This window comes from Sus scrofa, chromosome 15, assembly GCF_054392235.1.
Source record: "Sus scrofa isolate SSC_HxYL_T2T_F1_AM1 chromosome 15, Sscrofa_HxYL_maternal_Yorkshire_Landrace_v2.0, whole genome shotgun sequence".
NCBI lineage: Eukaryota > Metazoa > Chordata > Mammalia > Artiodactyla > Suidae > Sus > Sus scrofa.
This window is the reverse complement of record NC_139397.1, coordinates 119,692,562-119,706,979: the sequence shown is the minus strand read 5'-3', so window position 1 is coordinate 119,706,979 and position 14,418 is coordinate 119,692,562. Positions and strand designations below refer to the sequence as shown.

General features: G+C 41.4%; 2 protein-coding genes and 1 long non-coding RNA gene across 13 annotated transcripts in view; all 3 read left to right on the top strand.

Annotated features, from left to right (window-relative positions):
* ALS2 (alsin Rho guanine nucleotide exchange factor ALS2) overlaps positions 1-1,921 on the top strand; it is a 72,420-nt gene extending 70,499 nt beyond the window's left edge. For all 10 annotated transcript variants that reach the window (XM_084998349.1, XM_021076183.2, XM_084998350.1 and 7 more), the window contains one exon: positions 562-1,921. In XM_084998349.1, coding sequence (XP_084854475.1) covers positions 562-600 — 39 coding nt within the window. In that variant the 3' untranslated portion in view covers positions 601-1,921. The remainder of the gene's footprint in view (positions 1-561) is intronic.
* LOC146396078 (uncharacterized) overlaps positions 1-14,418 on the top strand; it is a 1,511,729-nt gene that overhangs the window by 91,165 nt on the left and 1,406,146 nt on the right. The gene's annotated exons all lie outside the window — the stretch shown is intronic.
* MPP4 (MAGUK p55 scaffold protein 4) overlaps positions 6,873-14,418 on the top strand; it is a 46,466-nt gene continuing 38,920 nt past the window's right edge. Inside the window, exons 1-3 of one of the 2 annotated variants that reach the window (XM_084998365.1) lie at positions 6,873-7,224; positions 11,742-11,862; positions 12,941-13,062. In XM_084998365.1, the coding sequence (XP_084854491.1) occupies positions 11,775-11,862; positions 12,941-13,062 (210 nt within the window). In that variant the 5' untranslated portion in view covers positions 6,873-7,224; positions 11,742-11,774. Of the gene's footprint in view, positions 7,225-11,606; positions 11,863-12,940; positions 13,063-14,418 lie in introns of those variants that run through there. The other variant, XM_021075034.2, reaches the window with a different exon arrangement.

Genomic DNA, 14,418 nt, shown 5'->3' with positions numbered 1-14,418 from the left:
CCCAAGAAATTAAAGAATGGAAAATATTGTGTATTATTTGTATGAGGTGTTCTTTGTGTAAGAGTAACTCCCAAACCTGGATACTTTCAGAATCACTTGGAGATGCTTCTTCAAAATGCATTCCTGGAAATTCTGACTCCGTAGGTCTGGAATGATGCTTAATCTCAACCAGTGTGGTTATCAAACATGCTGGGTGATTTTGATTACAGTCGTTTGTATACATTAAACTGATCACCAACATATGCTCAATGTCTGTTCAATAGTGGCTTAGCAAATTAAGGTATTTCTGCTTAATGAAGAATATTATACAGCTTGTAAAAATTTTTTTGTCCGTTTTAGAGTTAGAGGGAATTTTACGAAATTTTAGCTCTACTAATTATAACTCGGAAAAATAGACATGGGCTGGGGAGGAGGACCGGCAGAAACAGGGAAATGAAAGCACCTGATTTTGTTGAGCTATCAGTATTCATAAGGAGTTTCTGTTCTTGGTCTCATGTGCATTGTTATGTTTATGTAATTTCTTTTCAAGTAAGTTTGAAATGGTTGTGAACTTTTTTTCAGGCATGTTACTACCAGATCCAGCGTGAGAAGCTTAACTAGGCTGCATAACAGCTTGACAACTGGATTATCTATTCAGAGTGTTTTAGCACCATCTGCCATCTTCCTGTGGTGGCAAACAAAGAATGGTGTTGAAATGAGGACGTTGTATTATTTTGGTTGTTGTTTCTGAGCCTTGCTAATGATTGGAGCTCTGAGCCCAGACTAAAAGTAGTTGAAGGGGAGGATTGACAAGGAGGAAGAAATCAGATCGACTTTAGTCCCTGGCCTACGTTAAGTTCCCCAAATATGCATCTACTGTTGAAAAAAAGAGGCTCTCCCTTCCTACAGTAAAGAGTATGCCAGCTCATGAAGTTGTAAGAAAAAACTCTCAGTATAGCTTCTTCTATTAAGGAAGTGAATGAATATTTTTGAGCTTCCGGTTTGCCTGCAGTTACCCCAGACCCTTTGCAAGGAGCAGATTGTACTGGAAACTACAGTCGCCACACTCTGCCTTCCTCAATTCCTTGCAGTCATGTGTGCACCATTTCTTCTTTGCTGAGGGAGGGGAAAGAGGAACTTTTAAACTGCAGTTTTAACTTTTTTAAGCTTTTCCACCAGGGTATTCATGATGGGAGAGGTTCTGTGCCGTTAGTACCACACCGTAACCCCCAGCATGGAGCACGTCCAAATAGGAGCCTTCTGCCTCCTGACTAGGAAAGTACGTAGGAATTTTGTTCTTGGATTCCTTACAAGGCTACAGAGTGAATACACTGGAATTCTGACACTGGCTCTGAGCTGCTACGGAACCCCATTCATCCATGTGCAAACGCTGTATCCCGAGGCCTGTGAATGAGAGCCTGAAGAGCTTCGGCATGCAGGCTATGTTCGGAGCAGGACTAGAGACTGGGAAATACGGAAGCAAGAACCGCATCTGTCCTTGACCTGGTATTGTGGTCCTCCCCATACCTCGCACTGAACTCACAGAGGGGAAGGAAAAGGAAACACGCTTTGGCTTTTCCCCTATCAAAAGTGTTGTGACCCCTCGATCTTTTAACCTTCTAGTGTTTCGCTTTGGGCCTTTTTTTTTTTTTTTTTTTTTTGAATGTCCTGTTATAAGTGGTTGGTTTACATTGTTCAAGTAACACTAGTAGCTGTTTGAGATAACATAGGTGCTCTTCCCGTCTCATCTCCTCCACACCAGAGTGAGCGTACGGAGTATTCTCCTGCTTTATGTTAACATCAGCAGATGTTAATCAATTTTCAAAAAGGATCATGGTTTCTGCTCTACTTTATAATCAAGACAAGTGTTTATTAAAATACTGTTTCGGAATGTTGGCTGTAATGTAACAGCAATTTTCATAATAAAAGATGTTCATCTTTACGAGGTTGTTTTATGATTGCAAAAGAAATGAAACAGGGCAGCCTAAAAATTTAAAAGAAACCCAAGTTTAGTTTTTTGGGGTGGATGAGGTTTCCCTGCATTGGAATCTGTGCCTCTTTGTAGAGGCCTCAGATCCCACTGGGGTTTTAGAGATCTCTCTAAAATAAACATAAACGTGGGAGTTCCCATTGGCTCAGCAGTAATGAACCCAACTATTATCCATGAGGATGCAGGATTGATCCCTGGTCCTACTTGGTGGGTTAAGGATCTGGTATTGCTGTGAGCTGCAGTGTAGGTCACAGATGTGGCTCGGATCTGGCTTTGCTGTAGCTGTGGTGTAGGCCGGTAGCTGTAGCTCTGATTTGACCCCTAGCCTGGGAACTTCCATATACCGTAGGTGTGGCCCTAAAAAGCTAATAATTAGTTAAACATAAACATAATAGTGTCTTTGCTGACAAAGAACAAATTAATTTTCAGACCCTAATAAGCTGAGGACAAGAGTCTTAAAAAGAAATACTAGTATTATTTCTTTGAATAAAAGACATATTTTGATAGTTACAGGTTAAATTTTTTCCCCTACACAGATTCAGGGAAGGAAAACAAGAGGATTTAAAATTTTGGCTAGAAATATGAGGCCTTAGTTAATTGTATACCAGTTGTAATGTCACTTTAGGGAGCGTTTACTTCTCACTGCTGCTTCCTACCAGAATATACCCGCCCATTACTGGAAAGGGACCAAAACAAAGATTTGTTTATGTTAAACACTTTATGTTTCCATTAGGAATTGTTTTGATTTTTGGAATAAACAAATTCCACATTTGTCTCATAAAGGTAAGTTTACTAAATGTCTTTGATCCTAACTTAAGAGGGAAAAACAGAGATAACTGTGGAAGTGGACAAAGAAAAACTTGAAATTCACTAAAAAGTTTTCAAATGATGTTAAGCTGTCTCAGTTCTAAGAGAAACATAATTCATCCTTTTATTAGAGTCTTGAATGAAACTGTTCTATTACTTTAGACTCTGTACTGTATTTATACTTTACAGGGAAAGTATAAATATGAATTAAACATTAAAATTATACATTTTTGGATTTCCCGTCATGGAGCAGTGGAAACGAATCTGACTAGGAACCATGAGGTTGCAGGTTCGATCCCTGGCCTTGCTCAGTAGGTTAAGGATCCGGCATTGCTGTGGTGTAGTCCAGAGGTGGCTCAGATCTGGCCTGGCTGTGGCTCTGGTGTAGGCCAGCAGCTGTAGTTCCAATAAGACCCCTAGCCTGGGAATCTCCATATGCCATGGATGTGGCCTTAAGAAAAAGGACAAAAGACAAAAAACAAACAAAAACTATGAATTTTCACTTCCCTTGGTGGGTAAACCTGTGTCATTAGGCGAGTGTCTGTAAACAGAAATATCCAGCACCCAGACAGCAGTTTACATAGATCTTACATATGTGTGGTGAAGGCCCACAGCCCCACGGGGCAGGTATTAACCCATTGATTTTGCAGATGAGGAGAGGTGTGATTTGCTCCTTGTCAGAGCTGGGACTCTAATTCTAGTGCTCTTCCCTACTACTGCTGTCAGAGGTGATATTTCATAGCTGGATTATGTATTAAAAGTAAAAAAAAAAATTGATAAAGTTTTTAATAAAATTAAATGTTTTTGATAAAATACACTGTATTCAAAATAGTCACAAACGTGTCACATTCCCATCTTGTGTTTTCATCTACAGCAGAAAGCAAAGTTTTGAAAGGACATTTGGAAGTAGAATGAGGATATTTGGAAGTAGAATGAGAGAAAGGGTACAGCTGACTGTACCTTTGGGTAAAGACCAAATTGGCAATTGTTAGAAGTTTATCAGCCCTTTTTATGGGCTAAAATGTATGTCTCATTTAGGATAAAAGGGCTGATAAACTTCTAACAATTGCCAATTTGGTCTTTACCCAAAGGTACAGTCAGCTGTACCCTTTCTCTCATTCTATTTTCAAATGTCCTTTCCACTGAACCCCCCTGCAATATAAAAGTTTCAAAAAAGAAGTAGTTCTCACTGAAATGGAGAATGAATGAATGTTAGATTCGGAACAGTAACTTGGCCTAAAATAATCAGTGTCTACTTGATTTAGTTATTATGACATTTGAAGAGCATATCAAGTCAGCACAGTGCTTGAAATAATATTTTATACAATGATTATCCTTATTATTCTGAGTTGCCACACATATAGCATGCTGACGTGGAATCAGAGTCATTTCAGCTTTAAAATTTAGGGTCGAATTGAAGAAAAATACCATAAGAGCACCAGGACAATTTATTGGTCCAAAAGCATGTAACATAGAGCATTGGTGGCCAGAGTGAGGCTTTGCTAATTCTGGGAAACCGCATTAAAATGGTGGCAGAAATGAGGCAAGGGATCTAAAAGGACCTTTATTTCTGTGTATTCACAGATTTTATACAACTAGAAAATAAGTGATTTTATACTGTTTTATATGTGTAGAGCAACATCAACAGATGACTAGATATACTCGATTTGTAAATATATCCTGAACTCCGAACCTGTCAAATTACATGAAATAACATAGTAATATTTTGCTTTTTTTATCCTAGTAATTAAAATTTTAAAGAGGAAATAAACTACTTTGTATATGGCAAGTTCCATGACAAACCAAGATTCTCCTAATCTATTTTATAGTAAATACATTAAGGAAGTGTTTCAAAATCGATAACTGAAGAATCAATAGGATTAGAATGATCCAATTTACCATGGTCATATGTGTTTGCTCTGTGCTCAAAAAAATCATAAATGGTGAATGAAGAACACGGTGCAATCCCAAAATAATATCATAAATATTTTGTCACCTAAACTATGTTAAAAAGTTGAGGAAATGCTAAAATTAAAAATTAATTAAAATTGGGTTGTGATCATCATTGTACAACTATAAATGTCATAAAATTCATTGAGTTAAAAAGGGAGTTCTTGTCGTGGCACAGCAGAAACGAACCTAAGAACCATGAAGTTGCAGGTTTGATCCCTGGCCTCGCTCAGTGGGTTAGGGATCCAGCGTTGCCATGAGCTGGACCCTCCATATGCTGTGTGGATGCGTCCCTAAAAAGCAAAAAAAAAAAAAAGGAGCAGTAACTTGGTAGAGGAACTTCCACAAGGACATTTTTTACAGGCCTCATTATAATAATAATGGTCATATTGCAGTAATAACTGGCTGAAGAGTCTTCCATTGTTTCCTCACCACAATGTGAGAAAATCGGGTTAATAGGTCAGCTTACCCTCAGGTGTCGGTTTTTCCTAAGGTTAAAATAAATTTCAGGAGTGTCTTCTGAAATAGTCAACAAAAACATTCATTTTTTTGGTGTTAACTATGTGCTGGCAGTCAGAAAATACTAAAGGGAAGGGACTTTTCAGTGCAAGGAATACCTAGAAAGATTTGTGACAAGGAAGGCTTACGAGAGTAATTTAGTGATTAGGCTGGGTTAGGCTTCTGTGGATTAAACCAAAGAGGATGTGCAGAGATTTTATCTGGAACAGTGAGGTGACTTTGGTACCTAATAGCCTGCTGGAATTTTCTACTCCAGTTTTTCTCTGGATGGGAGCAACTTTGCATGTTTGCAGTCTTGCAGGTAAGAGACCCCCAGTTACCAGAAGAGAGCTAAAAATGTCTGCCCTTCTATTCATTTTTAAGAGCTGAAAATAAAATTATGGGTAATTTTCAAATGGTTCAGTTTCATTGTAATCCAAATTACATGGAGAAAGGCGTGATTTTGAAAGAGCCAGATTTGCTTTAAGAAACCATTTCTTAAGTATGGACTAATGAGTTGTGATGGAGACAGAAAATTGAGCATTTGTCTTTGTCCTAATCAGTAGCATTTTGACCCACACAAGCCAGCCACTTTTGTTGGAGCAATTTCTCATCATTAAGTTGTCAAGTGTGTTTTCAGGCTTTGGTGGAAGCATCATTTTGAAAAATGAGTGTAATAGAGGTATTGAATGTGGCATTTTAATAGAAATCACTGTATTTTTTAAAGTTCCTAGAAAAACTGATGGGTAAAATAATGCTTAGGACAAATTCCTTAGGTGTCAGTAACATTAATGGAGCTTCTAGGTTAATAGTAAAAACTGGCCATGCTTTCTGTGTTACTTAATCAGATCAGAATTGTCTGTGGTTGGAGTTCCTATCGTGGCGCAGTGGTTAACGAATCCGACTAGCAACCATGAGGTTGCGGGTTCGGTCCCTGGCCTTGCTCAGTGTGTTAAAGGACCTGGCGTTACTGTGAGCTGTGGTGTATGTAGGTCGCAGACAAGGCTCGGATCCCGAGTTGCTGTGGCTGTGGTGTAGGCCGGGTAGCTACAGCTCTGATTAGACCCCTAGCCTGGGAACCTCCGTATGCCGAGGGAGCGGCCCTAGAAAAGGCAAAAAGACAAAAAAAAAAAAAAAAAAAAGAATTGCCTGTGGTTGAATATTTACATATTTACAGTCTCCATCAAGAACTTTCAGAGTGTCCGCCCATCATGGCTCAGTGGAATCAATCTGACTAGTATCCATGAGGGTGTGGGTTTGATCCCTGGCCCCACTCAATGGGTTAAGGATCCGGCATTGCCATGAGCTATGGTGTAGGCATAGGCTGGCAGCTGTAACTCTGATTCATCCCCTAGCCTGGGAACTTCCATATGTTGTGGGTACAGCCCTAAAAAGCAGGAAAAAGAAAAAAAGAAAAATGAATTCTCACTCTCAAGACAGCAGAAATAGGTAAGTCTCAAACGACCATCACAAAAAGACAGTCAAGGACTGGATGTCACAGTCTTTTGCCAAGAATTAGCGTGTTTCAGGACTAAATAAGGAAACAGAAGAAATTCTGATTTTGCTACTTGTGAAATTTACGAAGTCTATGGAATACCCCCATTGGGTGTCAGATTCCTTATCTGTAAAATGAAGGCTGCAGTTAATTGCCTCCAAGATCTGTCAGCCCCCAGTTGCAAAGCCTGACAGGGAAGGAGGTTAAAGTCAGGATAACCTGGCTGAGGAGGAAAGGAGCCAGCTGCTCCCACCCCAGCACTGACGTCCCAGCCGCCCTTGGGCTCCTTAGGAGGATCTCAGCCTTATGCTTTCACATCTGGCCTCATGCTTTTCTGCCCCTTCCCTGAAATGCCTAGGAATACCGAGCACTTGCTCTGACCCGAGTGCTGTTGCAGGGGCTGAGGCTTCAGCAGTGAGCAGGACAAGGCATCTACTCTGCAGACCTGACCCACACGGCAGCTGGACACTGAGCAGGTGAATGCCTAAGAGAATCGTGAAGCGTGGTAAGTGCTATGAGGACAATAAATTGCAACCGTTTTCTTAGCCACCCAGGAGGAGGGAGAACCATTTTCTGAGGGTTCCTCCTGTGAATTTTGGTCTTAGCTTGGGGCCAATACCAGAGACTGAATGGCTTAAACAACAGAAATGTATTTCTTGCAGTTCTGGAGCCTGGAGTCTGAGATCACAGTTCCAGTCTGGTTGAGTTTTGGTAAAGTCCCTCTTCCTGTCTGTCTGTCTGTCTGTCTGTCTTTCTTCCTTTCTTTCTTTTTGTTTTGTTTTTGTTTTCTTTTCTTTTTGGTTGCCCTGCAGCATATAGAGTTTCTGGGCCAGGGATCATCCAAGCCGCAGGGGAGGCAACACCGGATCCTTAACCCACTGTGCTGGCTTGGGAATCGAACATGGGTCCCAATACAGAGATGCTGACGATCCCCTTGCACCGCCATGATGGGAACTCCTCCTCTTCCTGTCTTGAAGATAGACTCCTGGCTGTGTCCTCACATGGCAGAGAGATTGAGAGGACAAGCTCTGTGATGTCTCTTCTTATAAGGGCACTGATGTCATCATGAGGGGCCTACCAGCATGACCTCATCTAAACCTAATCTCCCAAAAGGCCGCATCTCCAAATACCATCACAACGAGGGTTTAGGGCTTCAACGCCCGAATTTGGAGGGCCCATAATCCAGTTCACAGCAAATTTGTCACAGGAATCCGAGGACGAATGAGGCATGCAGTTTGCAGAATTCATCTAAGTTGTAGAGATGAAAATGACTTCATGCCTCTATTAGGGCTGAGAAATGTTTAGCCAAAATGAGCCTTTTAGCATATATGAGTTCATTATCTGTGTAGCTCTGGAGTTGGCTATAGATTTATTACAAGTTACTTTAATAATTAGAATTCAGGGAGTTCCCATCGTGGCGCAATGGTTAACGAATCCGACTAGGAATCATGAGGTTGCAGGTTCGGTCCCTGGCCTTGCTCAGTGGGCTAAGGATCCGACGTTGCCGTCAGCTGTGGTGTAGGTCGCAGACGCGACTCAGATCCTGAGTTGCTGTGGCTGTGGCTCCGATTGGACCCCTAGCCTGGGAACCTCCATATGCCACAGGAGCGGCCCAAAGAAATAGCAAAAAGACAAAAAAAAAAAAAGAATTCAGTATAGAAACCACAGTCTACCTGAAAATTTGTCTCACAATTTCAACTTGGGAATCTACAACCTCTAGTGCCCCCGTCTGCTGCATGGATAGGCCTGGCTCAGCATACTGGCACACATGGAAGAACTGTGGTCCACCTACAATATACCCTTAGCAGCTGGCTTGTTTCATTTGTACAGCCTTGCAAAGGACGTGTGAATTGTGAGAACCCCTTCAGTAGCATTTAAAGAAGTTGCCCTAATACGAAGACTTGGGGTCAGACCCACGTGTCTGCTCTGACTTTTGTCTGTCTGGCAGGCACTCCATCTCCCTTTTCAAACCCCTACCTTGGAAGTGCTCCCCTCCCAGGGAGGAAGATGAGTCATACATGCAACTGCTGTGCTACATGATTCAACAGAGTCTCAAAAACTGGAATGCAGGGAAAATCAGGATTTAAACTCACTCAGTTGGGGCTGATTAGGAGGCGTGGTGGGTGTGCAAGGCAAAAAGCGTATGATACCGAGTTTTGGTAGAACCTAGCAAACTGGAATGCTTCAGGGTGAGTGGAAGAGAATGTGTATGGGAAGGTTGTCCAAAATCCCGTAACACTTTTCTGTATTGCTCTTCTCCCTGCCGTGGACTTTGGAGACAACATGATAATGAGCTGTCTTTTTCTTGATAGCCTCCTTGACTCAACTGTACAATCTGCCCAGACTTTAGATAATGGTTCTCAACTATATCAGATTCAATACTTCAGTCTTTGTTGTTGTTGTTGCCTTTTTTTTTTTTTTTTTTTTTTTTTTTTTTTTTTTTTTTTTAGGGCCGCACCCGTGGCATATGGAGGTCCCCAGGCTGGGGATCGAATCCGAGCTATAGCCGTTGGCCTACACCACAGCCACAGCAACACAGGATCCAAGCCGCGTCTGTGACCTACACCACAGCTCACGGCAACGCCGGATCCTTAACCCATTCAGTAAAGCCAGGGATCAAACCCCCAACCTCATGAATACTAGTCAGATTCGTTTCCACTGACTATAAAGGGAATTCCCAATACCCCAGTCTTTAGCAACTAATATGAAATGTTCCTCTTAAAAAAAATCTTTGTTTGGAGTTCCTGTCGTGGCTCAGCGGTGGTTAACGAATCCGACTAGGAACCATGAGGTTGTGGGTTCCGTCCCTGGCCTTGCTCAGCGGGTTAAGGATCCGGCGTTGCCGTCAACTGTGGTGTAGGTTGCAGACGCGGCTCGGATCCCGAGTTGCTGTGGCTCTTGTGTAGGCCAGCGGCTACAGCTCTGATTGGACCCCTAGCCTGGGAACCTCCATATGCCACGGGAGCAGCCCTAGAAATGGCAAAAAGACAAAAAAAAAAAAAAAAAAAATCTTGGTTTAACTTTTATTATCCTCCTGTAACAAATGCTGTTGGTGCTCTACCCACATCCTTTCGGTCCTTACTATTCTGGTGCCCTTGGGGCCCGGTCCTTACTATTCTGGTGCCCTTGGGGCCGACCTCCACCAGCCAGCACCTGCACTCTCTACCTGAAAGTATGCATGTAGCAGGCTGGAAGGGCTGGGGCTCATGCTCTCTGGGAAAAGCCCTCAAGCCATATCTGGCATCTTTGGTGTATAAATATCCCCACTCCCTTGTCCCTTGTTCTTCCATGGGGTTAAGCTCCAGAGGGCCCAGAGTGATTATTTTCTTGATACACATCTTCCTGGCTTTTTTTCCTTGCCCTGCCTTAATACCCAACCCCCCACCAATGTTATTGGATCACTTTCTACACAAATCACCTCACTAGAATTCTGATGCTGGGGGAACCTAAACTAAGACACTTAATGACTACCAAAAAAATTATGTATGTATATATATATGGCCCTAGTAATAAGATAAATTAAATAAATGTAGTTGATAAAACATTGTTTATTTCAAGATGTCAGTATGGGATGCCACTGCACCAAAAGATGTTATGAACTAACACATTTGCACCTGTAAAAGAATCCACCAGGGATACGGCAGCTTTGAATGCAGACACAGATACAGCCACAAGCTGAAAGTGGTGTGTTTAGAGACACATTATATGCTGTGAGCAGCTTCACTGTTAACGACATAATTATCTGAAGTGGCAAACATGATAAAGTCTAAGGAAAACACAGTAAATTCATTCCTCAATTATGAGGAAAATACAATGCATATTAAAATTCAATATATAAATATCTATATTATTTTACATAATATATGTAAATATAGAATATCTATTACATGTTATAGAATATATAAAGAATATATTGTATAATATATAAATATATAATATATGCAAATAATATAAATAATAAATTAATAATGTATATTATATATAAAAAATAGATAATATATAAATAATATAAAATAATATATAAATAATAAATATATAAATAACTATATCAACATATTATATATTATATATTTAAATTCAATGTAGATTAAAATTATGCCAAGGTATTTCATGTTTATATGTAAGGAGAAGTTGGTTTCTAGGCTCAGATAATTATGAGTTTTTTCCCAGTCAAAAGAAAGTCCAGTGATACATTTGAAAGTTACACAGAGCCTGAGGTGATATCTCAGTGTTTAGGGCAACTTCTGTCAAACTTCTTCCAAGATCAGTGAGCATGCTCCCTTTGTCCTTGTTTTCTTAATCCCCATTTTGCTGGCTGAACTGTAGAAGTGATGGCTGGAGCTCTGGCCACCATCTTGGAGCAGGAAGATGAGAATGACACCACACTCCAAGGGGACAGAGCAGTGAGCTAGAAGGAGCCTATTTGCTGAGAATTTCATGGAACCTACCAGCCCCGGATTTTCCCTGCCTCTGAAATTTTACCTGAGAAATATATAAGCTTTTACTCTGTTAAGCCACTATTATTTTGGGTTTATATCTTGAAACTTAACCTACTTAAAGCAATATAAAAACTTAACTCTAAGGGTATCCTCAGCAGTAATCCATGACGTTGCAGCTGTCCTCAGTGTCATGAAGAACTATAGGTGCAATGAGAGGAAACAGGGTGCCTAAGTGGAGTCGGGCCAGGGAAGGCTCTAAATGATGATAAAATCAACTAGGCAAAGAGGTGGGAAATAGATAAATATAACATTATTTGTCACTTGTTTAAAAAAAATAAAGAGGGATCTAGAAGGAATGTTTCATGGAATATTTTTCTCGTTCACACAGGTAGGTGGTGATGGTTAGTTTAGGGAGGAAATGCTCCAGGGCAAGATGGTTTGACGTGGATCCCAGTGTGCATGTAGCAGAGGACCTGACTTGCTCAAAAAATGCTGTCAGAAATATATGCCTCTATAGGTTCTAAAAGCTGCGTGGCCAGTGTGATGGAGTGAGCTGTGTACTGTTTGTTGATCTACTCCCTAGATCTGAATTCCTTCTGAAAGCCTAGGCAGGAGGATGATACAGTCAGACAAAGGAGCAGATCCGCTGAGCAAAAAGGACCAGAAGGACAAGAAGCTTTCTACGGCAACCAATCCAGAGAGTGGTACGTGGGGCCAGATTTCTTTTCTAGACCAGAAATCATTTTTAATATCACTTTAAATATATGATCAAATTTAGAGACAGAAATTCTGATCAATTTTCTGTGATTTCTGTAAGGAAATTGTCATACACTCTGAGGTGTCCAATTGCATCTATCAATGATAAGTCTAAGCAAGCCTCCAGGCAGGAAGGAAAGAAATTGACACAGTGGATTCAGAATCTCTTCTTTTCCTACCCCACAATATTTTTTTTTTCTTTTTAGGCTGTACCCACAGCATATGGAAATTCCCAGGCTAGGGGTCAAATGGTAGCTGCAACTGCTGGCCTACGCCACAGCCACAACTTGGAATCCAAGCCACAGCTGCCACCTACACCACAGCTCACAGCAACGACAGATCCCTAACCCACTGAGCAAGGCCAAGGATACCAGTCGGATTTGTTACTGCTGAGCTGCAACGGGAATTCCACAATATTTTATTTCAATTTAGAACTCACCATTTGTTCATCTTCAAAATATCACTGCAGCCAGTAGAATTTCTATGAAAATACTTGTAAAACAATCAAGCATTCACAAAAATCTGTTCACTTCCTTTAATCATGGAATCCTGAGATTTGCATAAAATCCTATTGGGAGACTTTTGCAATAACGTTTTCACCAAGAGTTTTCAGAAAAGGTAAAGACAAATGGCTTCAAGTTTGAGAGCAACAACCCAGAAAACAGCTAGGTAATTCAGGAATAAACCAGTGGCTGGTAAGCTTGGGAAGGGAAAATAATATTGCTCTCATAAAATCATACATCTGTATACGATGGTCTATTATTTCATCTAATGGGAATATGGGAAAGCTAACAAATTCTTTTCACACAAGGAGACCAGCTTGCAGGCAGTGGGTGGCTTTCTGAAATTCACACCTAAGTGACAGAAAAGGGCTGCAAGGCAGATCTTTTGGCTCTGAATCCCGTGTCCCCTCCTCTTCTCATGAGCCCCTGGCATGTCCCAGCTTTCTGAACTGTCTTTGTGTTTACACCTGCCTTTCTTACTACCTGCACCTGCGACCCCACCTCTGCCCTCACCTGTTTCCAGGTATCTCCCAGATCCTGCGGCTTGTGCTGCAAGAGCTGAATCTGTTCTACAGCCGAGACGTGAATGGAGTGTGCCTCCTGTATGACCTCCTCCACTGCCCCTGGCTGCAGGCTCTGCTCAAGGTGAGCACGCTGCTTCTTGGAATCTTGGCCTTGGGAGACGAACCTATGAGTCCAACAGTGTCACTAGTCAGCTGGCAGGAAATTTCAACTGCGAAAATGTCCCCAGAAGGCAATCCTCAGAGAGGAGCTATACAAACTTTTAGCTTAGGAAGGAATTAACTTGGGGTGGAAAAGCACATGGCAGCTCCTCTCTTTTCTCCAGAAACTCCTTTTCTTCCAGCGGTCCCTGGGGTCACAAGGCAGCCACCACAAATGGCCAAGGGCAGCACCTTAGCAGCTGCCTATGACCCTCTGTCCTGGAGGCCAATTCAGGACAAACAAAAATGTTTTAAACAGCATTCCTTATAAATTAGGAAAGAAGCTATTTACAGCTCTTTTGAGGCATCTTGAGTTTTTCTCACTCTGAAGATTTCTCCTTTTTAAAAATTTGGCTAAAAGCTTGTGCACAATACAATAGCATCTCCTCTCGGACTATAATTTTGTTCTTCTAAACAAATGTTATTAAGAAAGAACCATTTTTCTTTTTGTTTTTGTTTTTTAGGGCTGCACCTGTGGCACATGGACGTTCCCAGGCCAGGGTCAAATCGGAGCTGCATCTGAGACATATGCCACAGCCACAGCCAATACCAGATCAGATCCTTAACCCACTGAGCAAACCCATACCCTCACGGAGACTATGGCAAGTTCTTAACTTACTGAGCCACAATAGGAACTCCAAGAAGGAGCCTTTTGAAATTGTTTTCTGCAAGATGTTTCCTTCACTTACGTGCGAAATGTGATCAGCCTTATGATGTGCATATTTATTTTATATCCTTTAAAATAAGAAAAAAGAGAGTTCCCTTGTGGTGCTGCAGGTTAAGGATCCCTCATTGTCCCTGGCCTGGGAATTTCTACATGCTGTGAGCATGGCAAAAAAAAAAAAAAAAAAGGAAAAAGGAAAAAAGAAGATGAAAGTATAAACATATTTAGCATGAGCAAAGAAGTACTTCTCACAGTGCTGGTTTTAAGACACCTGATTTCTGGAGTTCCCTTCCTGGCTCATTGTTTAACGAACCTGACTAGGAACCATGAGGATATGGGTTCAATCCCTGGCCTCACTCAGTGGATTAAGGATCCAGTGTTACCGAGAGCTGTAGTATAGGTCTTGTCAGACATGACTCGGATCCTGCATTGCTATGGCTGTGGTGTAGGCCAGCAACTGTGGTTCCGATTCGACCCCTGGCCTGGGACCCTCCATATGCCTCGGATGCAGCCCTGAGAAAGAAAAACAAAACAAAACAAAAAAACAGAAAAACGCCTGATTTCTTTATCCATTCATCCATTGTCGGACACAGGACTCTTTCCCATGTCTTGGCT